This window comes from Lutjanus erythropterus, chromosome 5 (assembly GCF_056507025.1).
Source record: "Lutjanus erythropterus isolate fLutEry1 chromosome 5, fLutEry1.hap2, whole genome shotgun sequence".
Classification (NCBI taxonomy): Eukaryota; Metazoa; Chordata; class Actinopteri; order Lutjaniformes; family Lutjanidae; genus Lutjanus; species Lutjanus erythropterus.
In genome coordinates, this window is record NC_139321.1 from 9867263 (window position 1) to 9892976 (window position 25714).

The 25714-nt window shown below is 41.1% G+C and overlaps 2 protein-coding genes across 3 annotated transcripts; both read right to left on the reverse strand.

The window, feature by feature from the left end:
- Positions 1–249: 249 nt before the first annotated feature.
- Positions 250–5727, reverse strand: p2ry10 (P2Y receptor family member 10). The gene is made up of 4 exons (XM_084718723.1): positions 4999–5727; positions 2144–2346; positions 1868–2048; positions 250–1726 (listed from the first exon to the last, which is right to left on the reverse strand). The coding sequence occupies exons 2-4, from the start codon at positions 2317–2319 to the stop codon at positions 815–817; spliced, it is 1269 nt and encodes a 422-aa protein (XP_084574849.1). The 5' UTR covers positions 2320–2346; positions 4999–5727; the 3' UTR covers positions 250–814.
- Positions 5728–9672: 3945 nt separating this feature from the next.
- On the reverse strand, positions 9673–18896 carry lpar4 (lysophosphatidic acid receptor 4). 2 transcript variants are annotated; one of them, XM_084718725.1, is made up of 3 exons: positions 18597–18896; positions 11290–12078; positions 9673–10774 (listed from the first exon to the last, which is right to left on the reverse strand). In XM_084718725.1, exons 2-3 carry the CDS (start codon positions 11863–11865, stop codon positions 10286–10288), a joined length of 1065 nt encoding a protein of 354 aa, XP_084574851.1. In that variant the 5' UTR covers positions 11866–12078; positions 18597–18896; the 3' UTR covers positions 9673–10285. The 2 variants fall into 2 exon arrangements, with proteins under 2 accessions (XP_084574851.1, XP_084574850.1); XM_084718724.1 differs by having other exon boundaries at positions 18568–18896.
- Positions 18897–25714: the final 6818 nt, after the last annotated feature.

Below are 25714 nucleotides of genomic sequence, written 5' to 3' on the forward strand. Positions count from 1 at the left end.
AGTTTGACAAAAAAATTTTGAATAGCTTCTCATTTCGAAGATCTTTAGCACGCAGATAGCATTTTGAAGCTGATCTGATTGATTTTCTAGGAGGAGTTTTTTTTAAGTGCCTGAAAATGTGAGAAAAAAAAGCCCTAAAATTTCACAGTAAATTCCAAATGGCCGACTTCCTGTTGGGTTTAGGCCACGGATCCAAAATGCTTTTTTCTACATCTGGGCATCGCACACGTGCCAATCCATTTTCATGCATCTAGGTGAAACCTGCAGCTGGGGCAGTGAGACAAGTGATTTGCCACACCCATGTGCAAGACCCATATCAAATGTAAATTTTCACCCCTTGTGACGCATGTGCCAAGTTTCACATTGAGCACATTTATCCCCTCAAAAACGTGACTAATTTAGATCAATCATAAGAATAATCTGAGCAATTTCAATAAGGCCCTCACACCAGCTGCTGTTCAGGCCCTAAATTTACCGTATGTTAAAGTGTTGCATATGTCTCCATTGAACAAACTTTATGTACATTAGACAACTTGATATTCACTTAAAGACTGTGTGCTACTTAATATGAAACACAGGCATCACTTCAGTTGCAGATTGAAGAGTTTTTTGTTTCAAAGTGATGTCCTCTGAGATGTTCTTCACATCGAGGTCAAAGCTCTGCAGGTCAGTTTGTATCCAGACAGCTGTGAAACATCTCGTTGTCTAACTTGGATCATGTCAGTCTGCTTTCAGCTCAACAGAATGCGTCATGGGTAAGACCTGTCATGTTTAGCTATGTCAATCCCAGAGGAACAAACACATTTTAGTAACGCTACTCCCTGTCTGAGCAGTTACTCTCCATGCTTGTCAGTCGGTGCGGTGCCAGACGCTGCGTCGGAGAGCTGATCGGGGAGGAGAGGAGCGAGGAGGTGAAGGAGGAGGAGCGCCTGGTGAGGTGCAGTCTGAACTCTGCTGTTAGAAAGTAATAGAGGAGAGGGTTGAGGCAGCAGCTCAGGCTCGCCAGGCACAGAGACACCGGGTGGAACTGACGCACGGCCAGGCTGGTGCCGCAGTTGGACACGATGCCCTGTGACACCATCAGGTAGAGCAGGAAGTTGAAGTGGTAGGGGGCGAAGCAGAACAAGAAGAGGGCGGAGCAGCTCAGCACCATCCGTAGAGCCCGCCGCTTCTCACCATTTGTCTGCTTCTCGTGATATTTTTCAGTCTGACAGTTGGAGGTGACGGACTGGAGTCGGCTGCGTGCTGAGGAGTTCAGTGTGGTCGAGTTATGCTGATCCTGGGTCTGCCTTTGGTTGAGGGAGCGGGCGATGCGGAATGAGCTGTAGCTGATGCAGGCAAAAGGAATAACGAAGCCAAACAGCTCAGCGAGAGCCATCATGGTGACCGCCAGGGAGACGGACAGGCAACGCATGGGCAAGTCCTTAAAACAGCTGCCTTTGGTGGAGCTGTGACTGGGGCTTGTAGTCAAGGGCGATGCATAAAGCCCGGTGTGGTCTAGGGGATGATGGGTAGACGTGACATCCAGCGAATGGGTCACGTTATAGACTGTATCTGTGCTGACGCTGGGATTGCTGGAGTTGCTCCGCATCAGAATGAAAGGCGAGCAGCCCAGACCGACCACCACCCACACAATGACACTGATCAACAGGTCATAGCGCCGCCTCCAGCCGCGAGCGGAGAACGGGTTGAGCAGGAAGATACACCTTTGCACGCTGATGCACACCTGGAAACAAAAAAATAGTCAAATTAACATTATTAACCAGATTAAGAACTGCAGAAAGTGCATTTGCTCTGCTTGAAAAAGTTTAGCTTAGAGCCATTCTTTCTAGTATTTTGTCAGCATTCCAGTTTACTGTCTGCTTACCAGGAACACTATAGCAGCGTACATGTTGAGGTATTTGAGGTAGAAGCAGAACAAGCAGAGGCCTTGTCCAAAGGGCCACTCATGTGTGAAGTAATAATAAATCCTGAGCGGCAGAGAGAGGATATGGGCAAGGTCCGCTACTGCCAGATTTATCATGAAGATCACCGCCTTGGTCTTCTTACTGCAGAGAACCATGCAGAGGAGTTAGTCACATCCAGTACATGTCTGACACTTTACATGAGCGTGTTTGTATATGTGTACGTCTTGTACATGTACCTGATGTGTCTGCAGAGGACCCAGAGCGCGATGGTGTTGAGCAGCAGCCCAGGGATGAAGAGCAGCAGGTAGAAGTAGGTGTACATCTTGTCCATGCGCTCTTCCCAGGCGCTCATATTGTGACCACAGGAGGAGTTGACCAACACCTCACACCTCCCAGACATATTCAGAGTCATTTGAATTCACTCAGATACCCATAACATCTGAAAGAGAGGATGAGTATTATGAAACTATTGCTCCAAACAATATGTGACACATTTCTAAAATAACTAATAACCCCAGTTCCAATGATGTGAAATTCCTTTTAAGCCTGCATTTAACTGAATACAACACAAATAAAAGACATTTAATGTTCCATTTTGATGCCTGCACCTGCTTTTACTGTAATAAGACAACCTATAAGCCTATACAGCATTAATAAATGACTTATGGATCTGTTAAGCTACTAATCAGGAAAGTAGTTGCCAGCTTGGCAAAACATTCTCACCTCAAGGTCCATTTAGTAGCTTTTCTTTTTCTCTTTTCTTTTAGCACAATCTTCCTAAAGTTCGCCCAGTTGCCATGGAATTGTGTAATATTCAGATCTACATTTTTTTTCTGATTATTTTAAAGACTTTTCATCCATAATGGCTTAAAAGTTGAGACTGAAAGGTTTATTCTTGGCCCCGGAAACAACAGCTGGCTATTGAGATTGTTGTTTTGTGTTTATCCTCCTGTGGCATGACACTTTTTTTTTTTTTATTAACTTGCTCTTTAGTTCATCAGGAAACCTCTCCAGTGGACTGTTGGAACACTTAACTTCTGTAAAAGGGCTGCTGGGCATATGGACCACATTCCATTTTTAACAGCTTAACATTTACAACAGCAGGTGACGAGGTAATTTGGAGATCCTCATTTTGTAATAAGCTACCAAGTCTGCATTATAGTTACAGTTAAATAAAAAAAAAACATAAAATTGTAGAACAGGACATTTTATGCTCTCTTGCATTAAGTATAAAACAGTCTACAGTTATTAATGATAACACGTCATTAGAAGGGAACTCATGAATTTCAGCTCAGTCATCACAACTACAACTCTGCCTTTAATAAAGGGATTTTCCAAAAATATATCACATCTACAGTTGTAAGTATAATAAATGTATTTTGGCCCAGGTCCAGCTGTTTTCCAGAAGTGCTCTAACAGTTCATTTAGGGGTCTTCCTGATGAGCTAAAGAGATCATTTAAAAAAAACAAAACAGCAAGCATAAATTGTTCTTACTAATGGCTTAGAGCTGAATGATTTGTCAGATAATAATAAATCCATTCATTGCAACCTACTGTCATTAGTTGTGGCCAAATATTACATAGAAAAAAATGTTAAATTCCTGTGATTCATAAGTGCAACAGGAAATGCACAGTAACCTGCCACAAAATTATTTTACCCCGTACTTGTATTTATCATCTCAATCAGGGGTTCTCAAACTGTGGCCAGTGGGCTGCTGACAGCCCTCAGAAACATTCTGCATGGCCTCCTGAATGTGACATGAAATGCAGGCATTATATTTAAACCATTCAGTTTCAATACTTTCATTTTTAATATCGTGAATTCAATACAAAACTTGGCTACTGTGTCAAACAACGCCTCCGAGCACACATCTGTCAGGTTAGGAAAGATAACTTATAAAAAGCTACTGGTTTCACCTCACGAGAACCGCAAGATCTAACTTCTGTTATCAATACCAGAGCTGTCAGCTAAAGTTAACAGTATCAGAGGACAAGTCACTGGAGGTGAGATGAAAAAGCCACCTTGTGAAAATCGTGTCTTCTTGAGGAAAAAAGACGGTTTCAAGAAAAATGCTTACTTCATCAGATCTCAGGGGACAGATAATGTTATCTGCCTTATCTGCAAACAAATGTATTTGGTGCTCAGGTGCGTTGTGTGTTAAACACCATCACGAGGCCAATCACAAATCCCACAAGATAACTGTTTTTTTCCGGTGCAGCCCTCAGTCATGTGCTCACGAAATCGGCATTCAGTCATCAAATCTCTGAGAATCCCTGATCCAGTTTAAAAAACGTTTGGAATGTTTTTGCAGTGTATTTACCGGATGTCAAATTAAACATGATGATAGTCTTAAATCAGAGATGACTCTGTGTGACCAAAGGCTGCAGCAGGAAACTTGTGGAAGAAAGACAGAGCATGAACCCGGCTTATCACTGAAGCATCAGCCTTCCGTTTGCCATCAAGACCAAGCCACACCCTTCCTCTGCTGGCTCCAGGAGGGAGAACAGGGAACCAGCGACAGTTTCTTGCTGCTTTACTGTAATTTTTTGACGAGATGTGACACTTCTTGTTCTTGGCTGCTGGGGCTCTCAGCCCACCACAGTCAGCCAACGGATCCCCTCATGTTACCTATCCTAAGAGCTGTGGAACGGTATGTCCTAACAGACTTGATTTTAAGGAAGTTATATGAAAGTCAGGTTTTGTGGGGACCTTGTGAGGATAAATTGGTAAGTTGCATCTTCTCAACACTAAGTAAAAAAAAACATTTTGCAAACTGATTTGAACAATTTCTCAAACTCTGCATCTTGTATTTCAGTATAAAATCAAGTCATTGATGACATTTCAGTTACTTCAAATTTAGCCTTCATGACAACAGAGGCAAAAAAAATCCCAATTTTTATATTTTACTCCTAATTTGACTTTAATTATGTCTTTAATAATACCTCTAACGTGAAACTCAGAATATAGAGTGAAAGAGGATTTAATGCCCCTACCATCAGCAAAACATGAAGCATGACTTTGACCACAAACGTTCAGACAGAGCGCAGCAGAGTCAGCAGCAGCATATCTGCAAACAAGAACTGTCTTTACCTTGTGTATCTCTCTGTATGATCAGCACGGAGAGCAGAGGTCAGAGCCAGGGGTGACCACCAGCGACCACATGCTCCTGCAGCTTCACAGTCCTCTGTCAACAGTGGCACGCTCTCCTCCTCAGGCTGCACAGTAGCAAGCGGGGTCAACAGCAAACCTTCCTGCCGCGTCTCAGCAGCCGTGTGAGCAAGAAGTCAGCATTAACCCGCCAAAGATGTGGTTTCAGTTAGTGTGTGTAGTCGCTTGAGGTGATGGCGTCTGCTGCTCTCAGACTCGACTGGTGTTTAGGTGACAAGGGGAAGGGGAAGCTCTGCCCTCATCTCTTGCGTGTGACTGTTTTTCACCCATCTGCTACGTCACTGTCTCCAGCAACATAGCAAAAACTTAGGACGCATGCAGTATTGGGCACACAGAGAGGGTGAGCGTGTGGTTAAGAAAAAAAAGGTTAAGACATTCATTTACAAGAAGACAGACAGACAAGGAGGCACGTGTTTGGGTCCTGTTACCTCTCAAATTTGGTCTGAAGCAATTGATCTGATCAGTGGACACAGCAGAGTCTTAGATTACCTACTGCTTTTCATGCAGCTTGTGCTTATATAAACACATTTGATATAATATATTGTAGAGTAACTGACTAACTTTGAATCCTGTAATGTGGATGATATGACAAAATGAAAGTGTCAAGTGCTTCCCTTATCAAATGCTACACTTCCTTTTTTTTCAGCTGTTGTATATCAAGTCATTAAAGCAGAAATATATTATATTATTATAATCAAGTCCCCAGACTTGAGGATGCTCAGGCAGGTTGCCTGCAGGCTGCAGGGTCGCCAAACACGAACGCGAGATGATCACAGCATCATACTATGACACTGACAAGTGACATCGAGTCTTACGCTTTAAGTTGATCAGCTGTTTAAAACTGCTTATTATGTGTCAGTGTAAAGCTATGCCTGTTAACCCAAAAACAAAAGCCAAATACTCTAATAAGCTTGAAATGGGCAAATAAAAAAATAGTTGTTGTGAGAATGAGAAACAGAATATACTGGCTGTAGCACTGTTGTTATCGAAGCCAGTATTTAACTTAATGTTGTGTTTTTATTTTATGATTTAGTATATCAGATCACATATTATGCAAAATACATTTTTGCATGGTTTTTAAACAAAGATATGCTCCCATGATGTCTTTAAAGACCCAATAAAATACCAACATATAGGACAACCTCCAGATAGGTGACCGTCCAGCCCCCCCACCCTAACTCCTGAGCATGCAGGTGACCAATCAGAGCAGAACAGACTTTCGGGAGGGGGGCAGGAACATCACCTTCTGAACATCAAAGCTTGCAAATCTATTCTACTACAACCCAAAGATAAAAATATGAACTAAATATGTCTCCTTTAATTTTGTGAGGTAGACTTGTGTGAAGACTTTTCTAGTCCTCTGCACCTTTAGTTCTGTGGTCCCTTGTGACGTGATAGTAGCTGTTTTTCTGAGGTTACTGGTGGTGAAACTTATGGTGAGTTGCACTTTTGCAACTTGTTTATGGTTTCAGTTGTGTGGGAAGAAAAAAAAAAAGTTTTCACGTGCCTCTAAAATGCAAAGGTGAAGTTCAACAAAGTGACATAGCCGTTATCCACCCTTTTGGTTTCACACCACTGAGTGCACGCCATATCAAACCCCAAGACTTGGTGACATGTTCTCAGGTTGTGCCCAACCCTGCGTGGTCTCGATGAAGCTTCCTGTCTCTGCCCCCACCGCAACACACACAGAGAGTTCAACATAAAGCCAGGACAATTCAAACATGTTGAATTAAAAAAAAAATACACGATTAAGTGTCAGTGGTGTCTTTTCTGCTGTTTTCAGTAAAATGTTTGTTCTCACTTACGGCCACTAGAGGTCAGGACAGGCCTACACTCACAGTCTACTGAGCTACAGTACATTGTTTTTTATTCCACTGTTAGATGGGCAGATTGCTCCTTTAAAGGAGACATTTGAAGGGTTGAGTGTCCTCTGTTGCAAGTATTTCAGCACATTCTTGGCATGAACCAGTCAAGGGGTGAAGGCTGGTTCTTGCATAGTTTTCTACACTCCCACTCTTCTTATTTCCTGCTCCACAGTACTTCTCTCCACTCCTGTTTATTAGTCCTCCTCTCTCCAGCCTTTGACCCCAAATCCCCGAGTCCATCTACTGTCTCTGCCGCTGGATGCACATGGTCACATCACTCACACTAAGAGAGGCCGACTAAGTTAACTACATCTCTTTTTTCTCTCACACAGCTGCTGCAGGTATACAGGCCTGTTACATTCCCCAGTACAGACATGAATCTTGAACTGTGCGTGGTTCTACGAAAGAATGGATAAACAACTTGTACTGACATCTTGTATAATGTCCCAGAGACCCAGTGCATTCAGAAAACATACAGATGATCATGCTGCTGATCCTTTCAATGGCAATGTCACTGTTAAAGGGACAGTGATAGTGCATTCACCCAAAAATCAAAAACAACTATTCTTCACTGTGCTATTCGTCCATTGAGACTGTTTTACTGTGAGTTGCCGAGACCGTAGAGATCCATCAGAGAGCGCCACGTAGTTCCGTTATATTAAAGAGAAGGCAGACATCTCTACGACCAATATCTCCAAAACTCTATAACACACACTAAAACAATCTAATGAATAAAGAGCATTACAGGCCAGAGGAAAAATATGTATTTTTGATTCTGTTGTGAACTGTCCCTTTTAAAGGCAAACACACAAGCAAGCTGGGAATCTGCCAGTAGATGAGCAGCAGTAAACTTATTGCTTTTGCCACGAGTCTGGTGGCTTTGGATAGAATGATAATTGGCTTATACACTTCCTCGCCAAAAAAAACTCACCACCTGGATTGGATAAATACTGCAGTGATTAAAATGTTTCAGCTGGCAACAAGTTATTCAACTGTAACTGATGCAGTGAGGAGCTTCTCATTTCTTAAAACATGTCAGAAGACATGGAAAAGATGTGACTCTGTCAAATTACTGGCCTGCATCAAGCAAAGAAAACAACTAAGGAGATTGATGAAACAACTCAAATTGGGTTAAGAACTGTCCAACACATTATTAAAACCTGGAAGGATAGTGATGAACCAAAAATCTTGAATGATTTAGACTGACTGATTTGTGAAATCAAATTGTAAAAAATCAAGAGTAGCATTCATGGCTGTATTTAATAGCGAAAATAAGAGGATTTCCTCACACAATGTGAAGAGAAGTCAAAAGATAGGGATAGCCTTAAGAACACCATTTATCGGTGAGGCTAATTGGAAAAAAAAAAAGGCTTCAATTTGCTGGGGAGCATTAAGATTGGACTCTGGACCAATTGAAAAAGGTCATGTGGAATCTAGATTTTCCCTGTTCCAGAGTGATACGGGCATCAGGGTAATAAGAGGAGGATGAAGTGATGCTCCCATCATGCCTAGTGCCTACTGTACACGCCTGTGTGGGCAGTGTTATGATCTGGGGTTGCTTCAGTTGCTCAGGTTGAAGTTCAGCAACGTTATTTGCCTAGAAAATCAGGTCAGCTCATTACCTGAATATACTGAATGACCAGGTTTTTCAAAGGATTTTTTCTTCCCTGATGACAATGTCAGGATTCCTCTGGCTCAGATTGTGAAAGAGTGGTTCAGGGAGCATGAGGCATCATTTTCACACATGGATTGGCCACCACAGAGTCCAGACCTGAACCCCACTGAGAATCTTTGGGATGTGCTGGAGAAGACTTGCAGCGGTCCGACTCTCCCATCATCAATACAAGATCTTGGCAAAAAAAAAACTCTGGACAGAAATAAATGTTGTGACATGGCATCATCAACGCCATGGCGAATGTGTGCTGTAATAAAAGTTAAAGGCAGTAAAACAAAATACTAGAGTGTGTGAATTTTGCTTTGGCCAGGCAGCATTTAACAGCTGTTTCCTATCAGAAAAGGATGACTGTTGGCAAGTGATATTGATTTTGTTCAGGTGGCTAAAACACATTATTCTGCTGATCCTGTACACAGCAGTTCAGTTGCTTCCTACTACACCAGTCCTCCTGCTGCCTGTCCAAACTGAGGGCATACCAACCGCCATCTATACACTATGGATAAGTACCTCATACAACCCCACTTCAAAGAGTCTGAACTACACGTTTAAGTCCCAGTGGGGTCCTGCATGATAAAAGTGCACGTGCTAACGGCATGATAAAAGTATTCACCAAACTCCTGGATCTGCTGACTAATGACTTTGCTGTTTTGTGCCTTGTGCAGTGTACTGTAACACGCTGATTTGGGGTATTTAGTAAACAGCGTTCACTCGTACTTTGGAGTGTGTGCATGTTGCTGTGTGTAAGAGACTTTGAGCAGATCTGCAGTCTAAGGCCAGATTAAGACAGAGAGACCTCATTCAGAAGCAAACAATGGACCATTGCTCCAGTCATAATAAGCATTTGGCCTGTGACACAGCGCACAGGCCAAGGTCCTCGACTGGATCAGAGCTGCCCTCGGCTCCAAGAACAAATGATGAAAATGAGGAGAGTAGAGTAGGAAAACTCCCCCATGAGTTCAAACCTCCAGTCATGCTGACAAGGGCCGGTTCAGAATACGTTTGGCCAAACCGACAGGCACAAGGCGGGGGACAGAAATAATAAATGCAGCCACGAAAGCAATTCAAAACAGACATTTAATGGCCTCAAACTTCAACACGAGACACGTTTAACTCAGCAGGTCAGCGCGCTGCCGTGTTATAATAACACTGAGTCTCACCACACTAAAAAGTGTCATAACATTAACGTCTACGATGATATAATGTTCTGTGAAAGCTCGGACTTTATAACAATAAAACTTAAGGGCTCAGTGTGTTATAAAAGTACTAAACAGCATATTTTAACAATGTGGACGGAAATCTCCATCTTATCCACAATCCAGTGCATTTGTGAGTGTTTGTGTGTGTTAAGCCTGAGTGATGATGTGCTGGAGTCTCTTTCAGAGGCCCTGCGTGTCTCTAGACATTTGTCCCGGTGTGGCTGGGGCTCTGGTCCCCTGGTCCCTGTAGTGTCCCATAATAAACACACACAGATACATTCCTCCGCTCTCCAGTGGTGGATTAATCCGTAAAGCCCAGGCCATACCTCAGGACTTACCTCAGGACTTAACTAATCTGCTGAGTTATGCGTTTGTCACTTCCAGGACCAAACAGCTGATTGCTTAATTTTTCAAATTCAGGGCTCCCATCGAGCCCACGCTGTCCTTCTTTACCTTCCTTCGTCCCTGCTGAGTCAGAACTGACTCTCAGACATCGGTGTGTCTTTTCCATTGCTGGCCAGAGCATGTGTGTCTCTGGGGAGGGTGTTCGCTGTGTCCTGGGTCTCAGTGTCGCTGCGGGGGATGCTCTCGGGCCGCGACCCGGGCCCTTTGCCTCCCATGGTCAAGCTCTTTTGGAAGCTCTCTGAGGTGAAGTAGTAGACCACGGGGTCCAGGCAGCAGTTGAGACTGGCCATACACAGAGTGATGGGGTAAAGAGTTCGGGCAAAACGCTCCACGGCGCAGTTAGCCAGGGCCTGGGTCCGCACCAGGGCGTACAGGAAGAGGATAGAGTTATAAGGGACAAAGCAGATGATGAAGATGCCCAGATGGACCAAAATCATCCGTAGGACACGTCTCTTGCTGTCACAGCCATGACCAACAGTCACTGGACGCCGCAGTGTCCGCAGAACAAGCGAGGAACATACCAAGTTGGCCAGGAGGGGGAGAAGGAAGCCCACAATCTAGGAAATAAACAATGAGTGGAATTAAAGTTTACATCGTGTCACTGGTTAGCATAAGTGTATAAATGTCATGAGACCATAGATACAGAAACACAAAGAACAGATTCACGATATGATGTGCTTCTGTCATATTGTGGAGGTCAAGATCTGCTAGTAAACAATGCAATGTGCATTAAAAGATTCATATTTCACTAGAAAATCAACTGTTTTCACTTAATCCTGAACCAAGTTTGCTATAAACGTACGAAATTGATCATGATAGTGGGTGATCTAATCAGTTCTTTACCAAAATATTAATCTTCTGATTACCCACAACTTCCAATGAGAAAAACTTCTCCAAAAATGAAGTGAATAAGTTCTTGTATGTGTTATTTTATGTGTCTCAGGGTGTTTAGATGTTCTTCTTTCTATTGACGTCTAAGCCACCGGACGGGCAAATGCATAAAGGAGACACACAGAAGCAGCCGATGAAATGTCTATTTTTCTCAGTCCATGTGTGCGACTATCACACTCACCTCGATGAAGATGGTGATTTTGGACAGGTACGTCCTCCAGGTGCTCTTGGAGAAGCCCTCGAAGCACGTGGTGGCTCTGTTTGTGCTGTTAATGGTGGAAAAGAACGTCACTGATATTCCTCCCCCTACGATGGTCAGCCACACGGCAGCACACACCAGCGCCGCGTTCCTGCGCGTGCGGATGGAGCGGGAGCGGAAAGGGTAGACTATCGCCAGGAAGCGGTCGACGCTGATGCAGGTGAGGAAGAGCATGCTGCCGTAGATGTTGGTGATGAAGGCTGTTCCCGAAACTTTACACAGTCCGTCTCCAAAGGGCCAGTGGCGGTTAACATTGTAGAAGACCTTGAACGGCAGCGTGAAAACAAATACTAAATCAGATAACGCTAAATTAGTCATAAACATTGTGGTCTCGTTGCGCATCTTCATCCGGAAGCAGAACACAAAGAGGGCGGCACAGTTGGTGATCAGGCCTAAGACGAAGACCACGCTGTAAACCACTGAGTACAGGTTGTACTTGAAGGAGTCGTCAATGCCGCAGTCCTCCATTCCAGTCTCGTTGAGCACCAGGCTAGCCATGGTGACAGCTCAAACAGGGAGGAGGGGGGACTCCACAGAAAACAGGGACACCAAAGCCGTCAGGAAAGGTGGGAGTCGCTGCGGATATCTGGGGACGGAGGTGTCAGCAGGGGACCCACCAGTCAAGTCCCCTCCAAGTCATCGTGGACATTCAGACACACAAATGGAGGCAGAGACAGTCAGGATGCACGCCTGCAGGGCTGGTCGGTCATCCTGTGGAGAGAAAAGGAAAAGCACATGGTCACTTCCTCACCATAAAACCTACAGAACAAGAAGTAAACAACTCAAGTTCTCCATAAGATGAAGCATACGGTATACCTGTTACAATACCAAAATTCAAACTTCAATACAATACCAGCATAAAAAATAAAACTCAATACCTCTTTTGATACCATAACAAAAAAAAATCTAATGATAATAATAATAATTTCTGTATATTATTCTTATTCACAATGTGCACAAAGTGCTGGTACAGAAAAAGTCACTGAACAAGAAGTCTGGTTTCACTCCAAGCCAAATTTCAGGCAGGACAATAAAGAATTATCTTTTTTAGTATTGTATCGTTTGAAATTTCTATTAAAAAAAATATCCAAGTAACAATATTTTTGACGCCTTCCTTTAGCCATTATGCCAAACTCAAACCTATAATGTTTAGTGTATTTACATCTTGAATTTTTCTTTAATTTTACATTTAATTAAACCATTTAAAATTATGCTCTTAATGGACTAACATCAACACAGGTTGCATCAATATAGGTAACTACTCCTTTCACATCTTTTATAGGATTAATCGATGTGTCTTCACAGTTAAACTAAGTAAAACAGTGTATAATCTAGTTCATTCAAATGAACAAGTCATTATCAGGCTTCTGCAGAGGACTGATGACGAGCTGACCATTTAAAGAGAAACATCTAAAACATGCAGGGCACAGGGCCCCAAGGACCAGGATTTGGAAATGCTGATTTAAATCAGCTGCAGGGAAGAAAAAATAGTAGAAATGCTTAAAATCAAACGTAATTTCTATATTTTCAGTGTTGGTATAACTGTATTTGCACGTTTGTCAGTATGTGTATGCTTTAATGCAGTTCATGTGTTATCAGTCAGTATAAATAAAGTCTCATCTGTCAACGGGGTTTTAGTTTGCATGTCAGTGTGGCAGGCTGCACTCAGGCTGTCATCAGACTGCCACGACAGAAACATGTACTGTAGATTGAGAGCTAAAACACACCTCAGTTACGGCATATGTCATGATAGATTTGATCAAACACCTCATTATGGATATTTATCAAAATGCACAGCAATATTGCAGGACGATTATCGGCGCTTTCACAAAATAACAATGTGGATATAATGACAAAGTGGGTAAATGCAATTAATACAACAACTAGAAAAAGCTGTAAGTGCAGATAATTAGATCAATTTTCTGTAATGCAGCAACCAGAAAAAGACAGGACTTGCCGTATCAAGGTATAACGATATCCAAAATCGAAGATGACAGTATCATTATATTGCCCAGCCTGAACCAGTCTGACATCCAAGTAGCAAAAGGATCCAAGGCTGAGCTTCAACTGGAGGAAGTGAACAAGTCAGCATGTTGGTTTGGTACAAAAGCAGTGCAGAGCTGCTCCCACCGTCACAGAGCAGCGTTGTGAAGAAACACAATAGTTTTGTTGTCGAACACAAACAATCGAAATGATTTGACATTGTGAGAGAAAATACGTCGACTTCATTTACTTGAATTAATATTTGTGTGAACGTGTGACGTCAGAACAGGAAATAAGATTGTTGAGTACGTGTTGAGTTTGCAGAGCGATAACTTTCTTATCTCTATAACAGTGCGCTGTGTTATCAAACTTGATATTCTACATATTCAGCATTTGTATTGCGGAAGTGATGCCAAAAGACTTATTGCTTCCTTCATGTAAATGGAGGAAGCATCGCTCACACTGGCTTATTACATTTTGTGTTGTATAATGACCAACAGACCTTTGTCACAGCAGCCATTCTGACATGAAATTGTGGAATAAACACAGGTGTTATCAATGACACTCGTATTCAGGTCAAAGAGAGTCTTAGTATCATTGGGAACACCTGTGTCAGGGCGGCTCAATACCACTTTTTCATGTCCGCTAAAACAACACAACTGTGACTATCTGCTGATACCAATACCAACCTGATACCATCTTTTTCTCTCTTGTGCAACAAAGCCTTGAGATCTAGAAACATCAAGCTGCTGAAACTGAAACAAATTTTCTATTCCCATGCACATCCAACAACATGACTCACTTATACAAATATTCAAAATGAAATTTAGATAAATTGCACTCGGCTGTTTTGTTTTTCCTTTCTCCCTTGAGCTTAAAATAACTCCGCACAGCTGCTGACAGGTTTCACTCACGTTTTAACCACCGTTCGTGTGACACATGCTGCTCCTCTGTGTCACTCCCTCTTTGTTCAAAGTTTAACCATTTAGGTGAAAGTTTAGATCGATGGACTGTATTGGATTTTTCTTTTCCTGATACCTGAGACCAGTCATTTATGCTGGTATCAGACTGATGCTATGATATTGAGTATCAGAGCGTTCCAAATTCTTCATGAATCAGTCACATCTGTATTTCTCTAATTTGTTGACTTGTTGCTAACAAATAAATGTTTGTGTTTGGATTAATATCAAGACTTTAAATAACTAGAATAGGAGTATCTGCTTTTAAAAAAAAATATATGACATAACTAAGTGGATGCAGATTCGGACTTCTATAAGACACCAGACAACACATACAAATGCCCTTAAGTGTAGTTTTTATGATTATAGCATCTTTTAAATCGAGCTAATGCCATAAGTGTGCAGTGATAGTTGTTGGTCTGTACGGCAAAGTCAAAACTACTCAAACAGGGTCATTAATAGGGATATCTATCATGGATTTTATTTATACTGACATTGATGACAATACTTGTTAGTACTCATATTGGAAGTACTTGCCATAATTTGGTACAAAAACTAAAGACATGACAAAAAAAGATCTGAAAAGATTCATCACCTATTATTATTATTGTTATTATTATTTTCTTTTTGCAAGAATTATAAGTTATTGTATTTAGCGAAGTAAGTCCACACTTGTGAACATTTTGCCCTGTCAGCTTGTTTATGAAACGTTACAAACATACTGAAAACAGTATCTTTTGTCCAGTACCTTATCAATATTTTGCTTCTGACCAGTCGGGAACCGGCACCGGTTTAGTACCGGTTCTCGATAACACGTTCCTAGCAGCACAACAAACTTCTGTTTGCAGCACAGAAGCCACACACATCACTTCATTTCACCTACTGTGCAAGTAAACATAAACAAGTATCACACTATGTACATTTTCACAAACACTGACACTCTGTGAATCACACTCACAGTACACTCTCTCAGTAGATTTCTCTGGCAAACAAATATTGCACAAACTCTGAACCACAAAGACACGAGCCAAACAAATGATACAGTACTGGACTGAATCTCTGAGTGTTTAGATGACTCTCAGCCAAAACAGAGGCGAAGGTACTCTTAAAGTCTTAAAAGGGAAACTCCACCAATGTGACACATCGGTTTCAGTCAAACAGTCATAAGGAGCGCTAAACAGCACATCAAAACAGCTGTATGTCTCATGTGGCTTCAGAGGGAGCTCTCGAAAAACTGAAACAATAACCTGTCTCACCTTGGAACTGGAGACTGCAAGAAATTTTTACATTAAAACTGAGGTGTAGAGTTAAAAGGCATGGCAGGGAGGGAAAGACACCATCCAGTTACAGTGCTGGACTAACACCTCAGGACATCTCGGCCTATTCTCTTATCTTTCTCTACTAAAATCTCCCTCCTAAGTCCTCCAGCTTTACGGGAGAGCAGTTTCAAATCGCTACAGCAGCTGATTTAACAAGCTAAACCGGTCTTATCTTGAGTTATGCAACAGAGCTAAAGCAGCAGCAGTAGAGGGGTGGTCGGGCTTTGGCATGGCCTGTAAAAACCGTGAGCGTCTCCGGATAAGATTCAGTCTATATGTCTATTCAGCACGCACACACAAAGGCAATGCTGTGAGTGTGTAAGCAGTCCATCAGCGCTGTCCTGTGCCAGCTGCAGTGTGACATCTTTACTGCGTTTTCACACGCCTCCCAGAAAGTCTCCAGCGGCCCTCACAATGCCCTCACTGTACCCGTCCGCACCGAACACACACTTACATATACGCACCAAGTCTCCACATGTGCATACACAAGCAAGCAAACACGTCCATGTGCCAGTCCTCACTCACACGCACACACACTGTAGGGTTCTGTGTACCGTGGCTCCGTCCCAGGACCTCTGACAGTACCGGCTTCATATTCAGCTGATGTTGTTTCTGCAGGGAGGCCAGTCTATAGAACATTGTATTTGGCTGCTATACAGTTTATGTAGCGGAGACATATTTAAGCATGTTGTGGATTTCTAGGAGTCCCGCCGAGGGATTTCTGACCCTATTGTGTGTGTGTGTGTGTGTGTGTGTGTGTGTGTGTGTGTGTGTGTGTGTGTGTGTGTGTATGGATTGCATGTACAGGTCGTGGACAGCTGCACAGTTAAAGGGTTTCCCCCCGCAGTCGGCCGTGGCTGTGACAGAAACAGGCCTCTGGGACCCGCTGATCTGAACGGATCGAGTTCAGGCTCAGCTCACGTCCAGCTGTTCCTTTCTCTCACATGCGAGGAGGAGGAAGGAGACAGGGAGAGATGACGGTGGAGGACAAGCAGGCTCACAGACAGTGGACGTCTTCACTGCATAAAGCCAGGAGAGCTGATGGATGTAGTTTACAGAATATGTTTTTACTCCGTGAAGTCTTATAGGATTTATATGGTTAAGTAATGAGCTGTTGGTTGATTAACTGTAGGGCTGCATCTAACAACAATTTTCATCGATTCATTTGTAGATTATTTTCTTGATTAATGGTTTACTTGTTTGGTCTATAAAGTGTCCTAAAGCTCAAGATGATGTCCACAAATGTCAACCCAAAGATATGCAGTTTACTGTCGTCCAAGAATAAAGAAACCAGAAAACATTCACATTTAAGCAGCTGAAATCAGAGATTTTGATATTTTTGTTTTGTTTTTTCTTTTTTTAAAGGTTATTTTTTGGCCCTTATTTTAGATAGGACAGCTGAAGATATGACAAGAAAGGGGGAGAGGGAGAGGGGATGACACACCGCAAATGTGCCACAGGCGGGAATCGCACCGACAGCCGCTGCAGAGGACGGATAGCTTCAACACATAGAGCGCACACCCTACCAGCTAAGCTACAGGGGCGCCCCGTTCTGTTTTTTCTTAAAAAATTACTCAGACTGATTAATCAATTACCAAAACAGTTGGCAATGAATTTAATAATGGATTCATAATTGATTAATCTGATTCAAAGAAATTTCGATTACTCATTTGGATCATTTTAATTCACTCATTTTCCTATATAATAGTATTACACTGTAAAAAAAAATGCTTGAACTTAAAAAAGTTAGTCTCAGGGCTGACTTAAAATTTTAATTTGCTTGACTTGAAAAAAAAAAAAGAATAAAAACAAGCCACCTTATCTTAAAGTGTATCTGAGACACAAGAACAAAAAGTTTTCATCCTTTATGTTTTATTTAATATTCTATGTCGTAACTATAAAATTATTTTTTAAAGGTGTCGTAATTTGAATATCTCTGAAATTTTTTTTTGACTGTTGGTCAAACAAAACCAGGAGTTTTAGAGAAAATGTGATGTACATTTTTCATAATTTCTAGCTATTTTATAGATCAAACAATTAATCAGTTAATCAATAAAATAACATTACTTGTGAGACTTTATAAACACATTTTAGACATTAAAATGCATATTTCTTGTTGAGACTGGATTAAAATTGTGTGCAGGCTGGATTGGGATTCAATCGTCACCTAATTCTTGATCCCATGCTGCAATATGTCGCGATGTTGCACTTAACTTTTTGACTGAATACATCGATACTAATAGTTATTGATATTGCAAAAATACTGAAGGAATGACTGTTGGTCTTTTCACAAAATATGAATATGAGATTTTTGGTAAATGTGGATGTAATGACTGTATGGATAAAAACAAATAACAGAACCGTCTGATAAGTTCAGAAAATTACATCATTTTACTGCAATGCAGCCTTTAGACAGTACTTATATCACAATATACTGACATCCAAAAAAGATGATATCTAGTCTCATATCACAGTATAGATATAATATTGATATATTGCCCAGTCCTACTTTAGCCTTTCCATAAGTGGGTTTTTGTTCCTCCAAACACATTAGTTAAGCCTTGTGATACATTTTATAGTATAATATTTAATTCCTAATATAAAGGGGTGTTTAGTTTGTTTAGGGGCTGCACAGGTGCTAATTACACATATTTGTTGATGCCACATAATTTGTATAAATTGCATTAGCCAGTGTTGAAAGGTGTTATTTGTACTTTAAACCACACCAGTTAGTTTAAAGTCCTGTTATATGCAGTAAATCTAAGCCTGCAGATGTATTTTATCAGCTCCACAGCTAAATTATTAAAGTACAAAAGTTGTGGCTAAACCAGTCCATTCTTCTCTCGTGTGGAAAGTTTTTTCTCAACTCAAGACAAAACATGTTTTCGTCAGCTCTATTCAGAAATGTCATTGTGTGAAGACAAAGCAGAGGAACTCACTGGCAGCTGAGTGGATGGTGACAGCTCACCTCCTGGTCACTGATGTTTGTCAGTGTGGCAGCGGTGCAGCTGTCAAAAGAAAAACTCCATACTCTTCCTCTCAGATGTTTTTGCTGCTCCTCAGTCCTTCTGCTCCTCTGGAGTTTTTTACCTCTCCCGAGTCAAACTGCTCCCAAATATCACCCAGAAGCCTCTTTTCGAGCGAGTTATCGGCTGCGAGCTCCTCGGCTGGTCCTGACCAGCCCTTGGTCCGTCTGCTGGAAATGGGACCGCATCAGATCCCGCGCGCCTGCTCACCCGGGGTGTTTGTGCGCGCGCGCGTGAGTGCGTGAGCGCGCGGGGCATGAGGAGAGCTGCTGCACGGTCACAGGAAGCGAGACAATAGACCCTCAACTGGGCTGCAGGGAAGAGGAGGAGGGTGAATAGGGGATTGTGGAGCGGGAGGGAGAAAGAGAGGAGACACAGGCTGGTGTCATCAGCTGGAGAGCTCACAAAGCACGAGGACCAGAAACACACTTTTATTACCAGCCTCAAAATGTTTTCCCCCCTATTATAGGCTGTTTTTTAATTAACCTCCTGTGACTTAAGATTATATTATTGTGACTTTATAAAGTAACTTCACTCAAGTATATTTCTACTTATACTCTCCCACTTTTTAAACCACTACATTTATCTGAGAGCTTTAGTTACCAGTGGTGGAAAGAGTACTGACAAATATTGGTATTAGACAAATGCTTAAGTAAAAGTACTAAGTATTTTTTGCAAAAACCACTCAGAGTATTAGTTACTTTTAACCACTGATGTCACAGTCACCTCTCCAAACTAGGATTGAAAAAAATGTGTGCGTTTTCCTGATCCAAAATGCTGACAATTGATTAATCATTAATCATAAGATACAAAACACTTTTTTTCTCATTTTCATTTTATTTCTATTTTTGTTTTTTTTCTAATTTTATTGCTAATTTCTACAAGTGGGTCGATCAGACAAAACAGTGTCAAATAAGGTGCAATTAGTGCCGAGACTATTGATTAAATATCCATCAATACAATCCTAACTCCAAACTTGTGCTGCTGCAGTCTTTTTTTTTGTTTTTTGTTCCTATTTCCTGGTTTTCATTGGTCTGTTTGTGATCAAATCACCTGATTAGCTACTAGAATGCAGGCGAAAGGTTTGGTTATTAATTCAAATTGTTCTCAGTACTCAACTATGATTTTAAAAATAACTGTACATAGATTACATCTTCTGATGCATACTTAAATACAAGTAAAAGTACAGGCTTGAAAATATACCCATAAAAGTACAAAATAAACTACTTAATTACACTAATTTGAGTATTTTTAATTAATTACTTCCACCCCTGCTAGTTACTTTGCAGACTAAGAGTTTACATGCAATACAAAGCAAATAAACAACTAAAACACGATGTATTGTTAAAGATTAAAGCCACTACAAGAAACTTTAATAAGTGTTGATTTTGGAGGCTCCTGTGGACAAATGCACTGTATTTACTGAAAAAATATAATGTCGAGAATAAATTAATATAATGTATGTATAATGTATAAAAATCTCTTCTTGCTGCTTTTAAACTGACTGACGTGATAGTCATATGGAATCTAAAATGTAAACACAGGCTTGTTTCATCTGATTTCACAGAGAATTCAACCCAGTGGCAGCCAAAACAAGTATACAGAAATAGCTGACCTTCTCGCGAGCTGTCCCCTTAATTTCTGTAGGTCGTAAAGAGGTATCAGTGATTAACTGAGACTATTTCAACAGCAGTTACCAGATACATCAAAATTCTGCTTCCACCTGAATGCATCTATAAGAGGTCACATGTAACAGATTACAATTACATTTATTTTGTCATTTAATCATATGTAACTGTCTCTCTCTACCACTGCTGGTATCCTATTAGATGTTTGCATGTGCATGAATTCTTCAAGTCATGGCCCAAAATGTGTTTTGTGAGTTTACCACAACCTTTGATCTTTGATCACCATTTAATCAGTCCAAGTGAACATTTGTGCCAAGTTGGAAAAAATTCCCTCCAGGCATTCTTGAGATATCAACCAAGAACACAATGCCTGTAGCCACAGCTGTCGCCATATAAAAAGTGTCTTCAGTGTTTTTCAGAAATTGTGGACAACACAGGTCCTTCAGCGTACAGTCACAAATGTGCACAAAACAATTAGGCTAATTGGTCAAGTAGTATTTGAGATAAGTTGTGGACAAGCTGCAGGTTCATTGGTCTCACACACACACACACACACACACACACACACACACACACACACACACACACACAGACATATGTAAGTGATCCAGGCTTACGTCTGGCGGAGATGATAAAAACCATCAGTTAAAGGTGTTTTATGGGGCTTTATTGGGAGAATATGGCAGAAATGGAATGTAATATTCATAAGAATGTTTTCATTAGTTTATATTCAAAATAAGAATCGCTGTGTTTTTTGTTACCCTAGAATTTATATCAAGAGAGGGTGCGGGTCCTCCTCCTTGGAGGACGCCATGTTACACTAATATTTTTCTACATTAACCCAGAACAGATGAACTAAACACTGGTTCTAGAGATGGCCTTTTGCGTTTTTGCTACCGTAGGTTCTTGTACACACCTGGAAGGGGAGGGGGAGGTGACATGTTTGCGGTCTGCAAGCTCACAGTTAGATGCGACCAAATTGTAAATACCAGTCCTTTAACTTCATAATGACAAGTGATCTACAGAGCATTTAAATAAGATGAGAATATAATTAATTAGTTCAAAATGCAGGTAACATCTTCAGCATAATTCACACCAGGCTGATACACCGTGATGTATGATATCTCAGAATAACAGCAAAGTGCTATTTTGGCTGACAAAAGTCCTGCCACACTATTGTTACAATACAATCATCATGTCTGGGGCAACCAGAAGAGGTATTTTTAGCCAGGTGACAGGGCGGTGTTGGACAGGTTCCCATTGTGTTCGGCTGGCATGAGGCTGTGTATGCATGCGTGCGTGTGTGTGTGTGGGTGTGGGTGTGTATGAGCGACAGAGAGAGGCACTTGACAGAGGGGAAGTGGTCTTTGGGGGTTGCGTCTGGCAGCCTGAACACTCCACAATAGCAGCAGGGAGGACAGGACATCCTGCTGCATAAACTGAAGTCAGACACACACACACGCCAGTTTAACACGCTCACACACAATACATTACACACCACCAGATGTGACTAACCTCTTTATTGTTGGTGTTGAAGTGAACATGTGAGTCATGTAAAAACACGTTTCCTTGACGTTTCACAACATGATTCAAATTTTGTCCTTTGTTTGGTCAGCTAAAGTAAAGTATTGCTTCAGTAGCTGGCAAGTAAGAGTTACCCATTAATTTAGAAAAGGCATTTTGGCAGCGGTGACCATAATAGGGGAAATGTCAGTGGAGGTAAAGGGTAAAAAACAATATTCAGACCCACATTCTTTTGATGGGTCAAATTATATATTGAAATATGACTATTTTTTATCTTATATATACATATTATGTGCCTTAGTTTAGCCTGTCAGCATGCTAGCATTTGCTAATTTATACTAAAAACAAAGTACAGCTGATTCTGTTATTACAATTTATCCTGAGAGGACATGAATGTCTGTACCAAATGTGATGGTAATTCATCTTTTAGTTACTGTGATTAGCAGCTAGTATGACTACACACACATCATATATATCATATGTAAATAGTGATGGTTTTTCAAATTAAGTTAATTAAATTAATTCTCAACTTTCTATGTCCTCTGAGTGACACATTTTGCCCAAAAAAGTATATATATTTTTTTTTACCTATTGATGATGAGTTTTGGATCTTTAGATGACTTCTGTCAAAATACATAATCAAAGGTGAGATGCTGCAAAGAATGATGTTACCTGTCAGTTACTTTGCGTAAACTAAGGCTGCATGTTTGGTTAAAAAAAAAAAAATCATATTGCAACTATTTTGAAATTGCGATTGCGATATATGATAAGACTAGCAGAAATCAGTTTTGCATTACAAATGTTTTATGTTCACTGATTTAAAAAAAAAAAAAAAACTTTTAAACACATGATGATGTGATATTTATTGAGTTTTGTTTTCCTTCATCTGGAGAACATGATTTTTAGGCCGGGTAATCTCTGCAGCACTATAGCACCTCATTATAATGCTGTTTTCTCAAACATTTTTCCTTTTTTCAAAAAATTTTGATTTTGTTCTAGTTCTGCAATATTGCACTTGGCCATATTGCAAACGTATCGCGATTGTGATTTATTGTTCAGCCCTACTGTAAACCCCACATAACCAAGTCTGACAAGGTGATTGTACGACTATGGCGTCGTGCTGGTTGTCTGTTATGTACTGACAGTCAACGCAGCCAATTGGGGCTAAGAACAAAACTAATAAAAGCAACGGCAAACAAGCAAAAGCTGTGTTGAAATCTTATGATTGGTCGAACCAGAGAGGACATGTAAGCTTTGATTGGGTTGCACAAACTTCCCCCCAGTCCTTACACACACACACACACACACACACTCCTCCCTCCTTATTCTCTGTGTTTGGTAACGGTAACTAAGCTGTGCTGCTCCAGCAAAGGCTTTGTGAGTCACACCAACCAGAACAAAGACCCCATTACTGCACCCCCCCCTCCACCCCCGCTCTCTCCCTCCCTCCATCTCCTCTCTTCTTCGACCCCTCTGTCCTGCTCTCCTTTAATGCGATGATGAGTGTATTTCCTTTGCTTTCCTCCCCTTGCTTCCGTCCATCCTCTCATTCATTGGCTCCAGGAGGGTTTAGGGGCAGCCCCGTCGTGCCATACATACCTCGGCCCTGACAACAGGGCCGGACAAAGGCGACGAGGCAATACAACACAGAAGTCTTGAGCTTTATAGGCTTTATGGACTGATATTAACATGACTGCAGAGGGGTGTCCTAAGTGCGTATGCATATACCTCTGTAACAGACCTTAGCCTCTGTTTGCCAGCGCTCAGCTCTGACCTGATTAGACACCAACTCAGCCACAGCAGAGCGGAGCCCAGATCAATGCTGCTGACTTTGACCAAGACCACAGACCCCGGATACACTCTGCAGCTGAAGAGATCGAGCAGCGGCTGTTTACCCCACAGCACTTATAGGTGCAGCATGAGCAGCCATGGGTGAGCGCTCGTTCTCCAGACTGAGAGATGAGGCAGACAGGCTGACCAGACTGACCCCGGCCTGTACAGACAGAGCCTGCTGTTTGTCTCTGTGATATAATGGCTGATGTACCTGACGTACCTCAGATCACATCCAGTAAAAAGTCATCTGCATAAGATTTGATCAGTTCTTTTCCAAACATGGTCTTCTTGGCAAGGCAAGTTTATTCGTGCAGGAAGTTTTCAAAAATCAGGCAGTTCAAAGGGTAAGATACAAAGATTTTAAGAAAAGAAATATGAAGCAATGGGAAAGGTGACTTTTAAATATGATTTAAGAGGGTAAAGACAAGATTAAAGTATGCAGATTAAATTTTTATTCAAATTAAAATGCAGTATAAAACATTAATAAATAAAGGCTAACCGTAACCCTAACTCCAGTATGTCATCCTTGTATGTTCAGATATTACCCATTAATACAAACTACACTTTAATTCAAATAGAATTTAAACCAGTTCAGGACTTTGCCAGGGAGTCACACCCAATTTTCCAGTCTTAGTCATATATGGTCGACCATGCAGGACTTTAATATCAAGACTGAAACTTTTCCACCGTCTATGATTAAGTTGATTATATTCAAGACTTTATCAAGAGCAGCCAGGTGGTTGCAGGCAGTTGTTGAAAAACAGCCTTTTCAAAGACTTTACTTAAAAATGGGAGGTTCTGCAGGAGTGTAATTGTACATTAGTGAGTTGTCTAGATTAATTGTTGTTGAGTGGCTTAAGAACTGCAGTTTTGAGGGCCTGTGGGAGATAACCTGAGAAAAGTTGTGTGACTGTTTACAAGAGATCTTATGCCCGCTCCATCCATCCATCCATCCATCCATCCATCCATCCATCCATCCATCCAGCCATCCAGCCATCCTTCTGATAGTTGCTAGGATCAAATTCTGTGATACCTGATATGGAGGCACTGACAATTTGTTTAATTGTCTGAATTTTGTTAGTGAAAAATTCACCGCATGAATTGAAGTGGTGATATTGTTACAGTCAGTTCCTCCGCTCTCTGAATTTTATTAGTGAAGAATGAGGCAAATTTATTGTATGATTTAGGAGGGTTTGTCAGCCCGTCAACAGTAGTAAATAAGCCACATGCATTATTATTGTTTTTGGCAAAGATGTGAGAAAAACTGGACTTCCCACACACAGTCAAAATCAATGCAGATGACAGACAGCAGTTCAGCAATGTCATCGTTAAAGTTTGCACAGTAGGTCAACTACAGATGCTTGAAAAAAACAGTTGGACAAGAGGAATTCAACTGAAAGGCACCATATTCAGCAGACACAACATTTCCTGTGCATTTCTTTTGTAATGCAAAGACTTAAAGCCTTTTTTCTTTGGACAGTTTAAAGTTTTTTGTGATCATGCAGGCTGCAGGCTGTGGCTGCCAGGGAAAGAAGATAAAACTTAAATTTGCAGAATTGGTTGAGTGCGTCCTGCTTCCTAACAGATTAACCAGATTTGATGATTGAATAGAGGCCACTCTTCTTCTTTATTACTTATCAAGACAAGAATAGAGAAAGCTTGGGGCTGGAAATGGTGCGACTTGACAGGATAACTGAATTTAGTTCAGTTCTATTTTGCTTTATTAGCGTGATGCAGCAGATAAAGGACTATGTTGCCAGGGTGTATGGAGTTTAGAAACACTGGTGTCTGAACTCCCAACATCACCCAGAGACACAGAGTAAAAAGTCTTTATTTTCCCTTTTATTTTATTTATTATATTATGGCAGTTCATTTGTATTTTCTGCACGTTTGATTTAATTTGTTATTTCAAGGAAATTCACCTGGAAATTAATACCTGCTTAGTAAACTAGAAACTGAAGTCTAACAGAAAATGACTAATTAACAATTAGTAACAGATTTAAGAATAATTTATCATGTAACTTCTAGAAAATTATTGGGAAATCAAAATGTAGTGTTACCTATTTTAGTTTTCA

Bases quoted from the DNA above. Each gene is read 5' to 3' on its own strand.
- p2ry10 (XM_084718723.1), bottom strand. From the start codon at position 2,319: ATGACTCTGAATATGTCTGGGAGGTGTGAGGTGTTGGTCAACTCCTCC. The intron at 2,049-2,143 runs GTACATGTACAA...GGTTCTCTGCAG, and splicing joins GTCCTCTGCAGACACATCAG to TAAGAAGACCAAGGCGGTGA. The intron at 1,727-1,867 runs GTAAGCAGACAG...TTTTGTTTCCAG, and splicing joins ACGCTGCTATAGTGTTCCTG to GTGTGCATCAGCGTGCAAAG.
- lpar4 (XM_084718725.1), bottom strand. From the start codon at position 11,865: ATGGCTAGCCTGGTGCTCAACGAGACTGGAATGGAGGACTGCGGCATT. The intron at 10,775-11,289 runs GTGAGTGTGATA...TTTATTTCCTAG, and splicing joins AAATCACCATCTTCATCGAG to ATTGTGGGCTTCCTTCTCCC.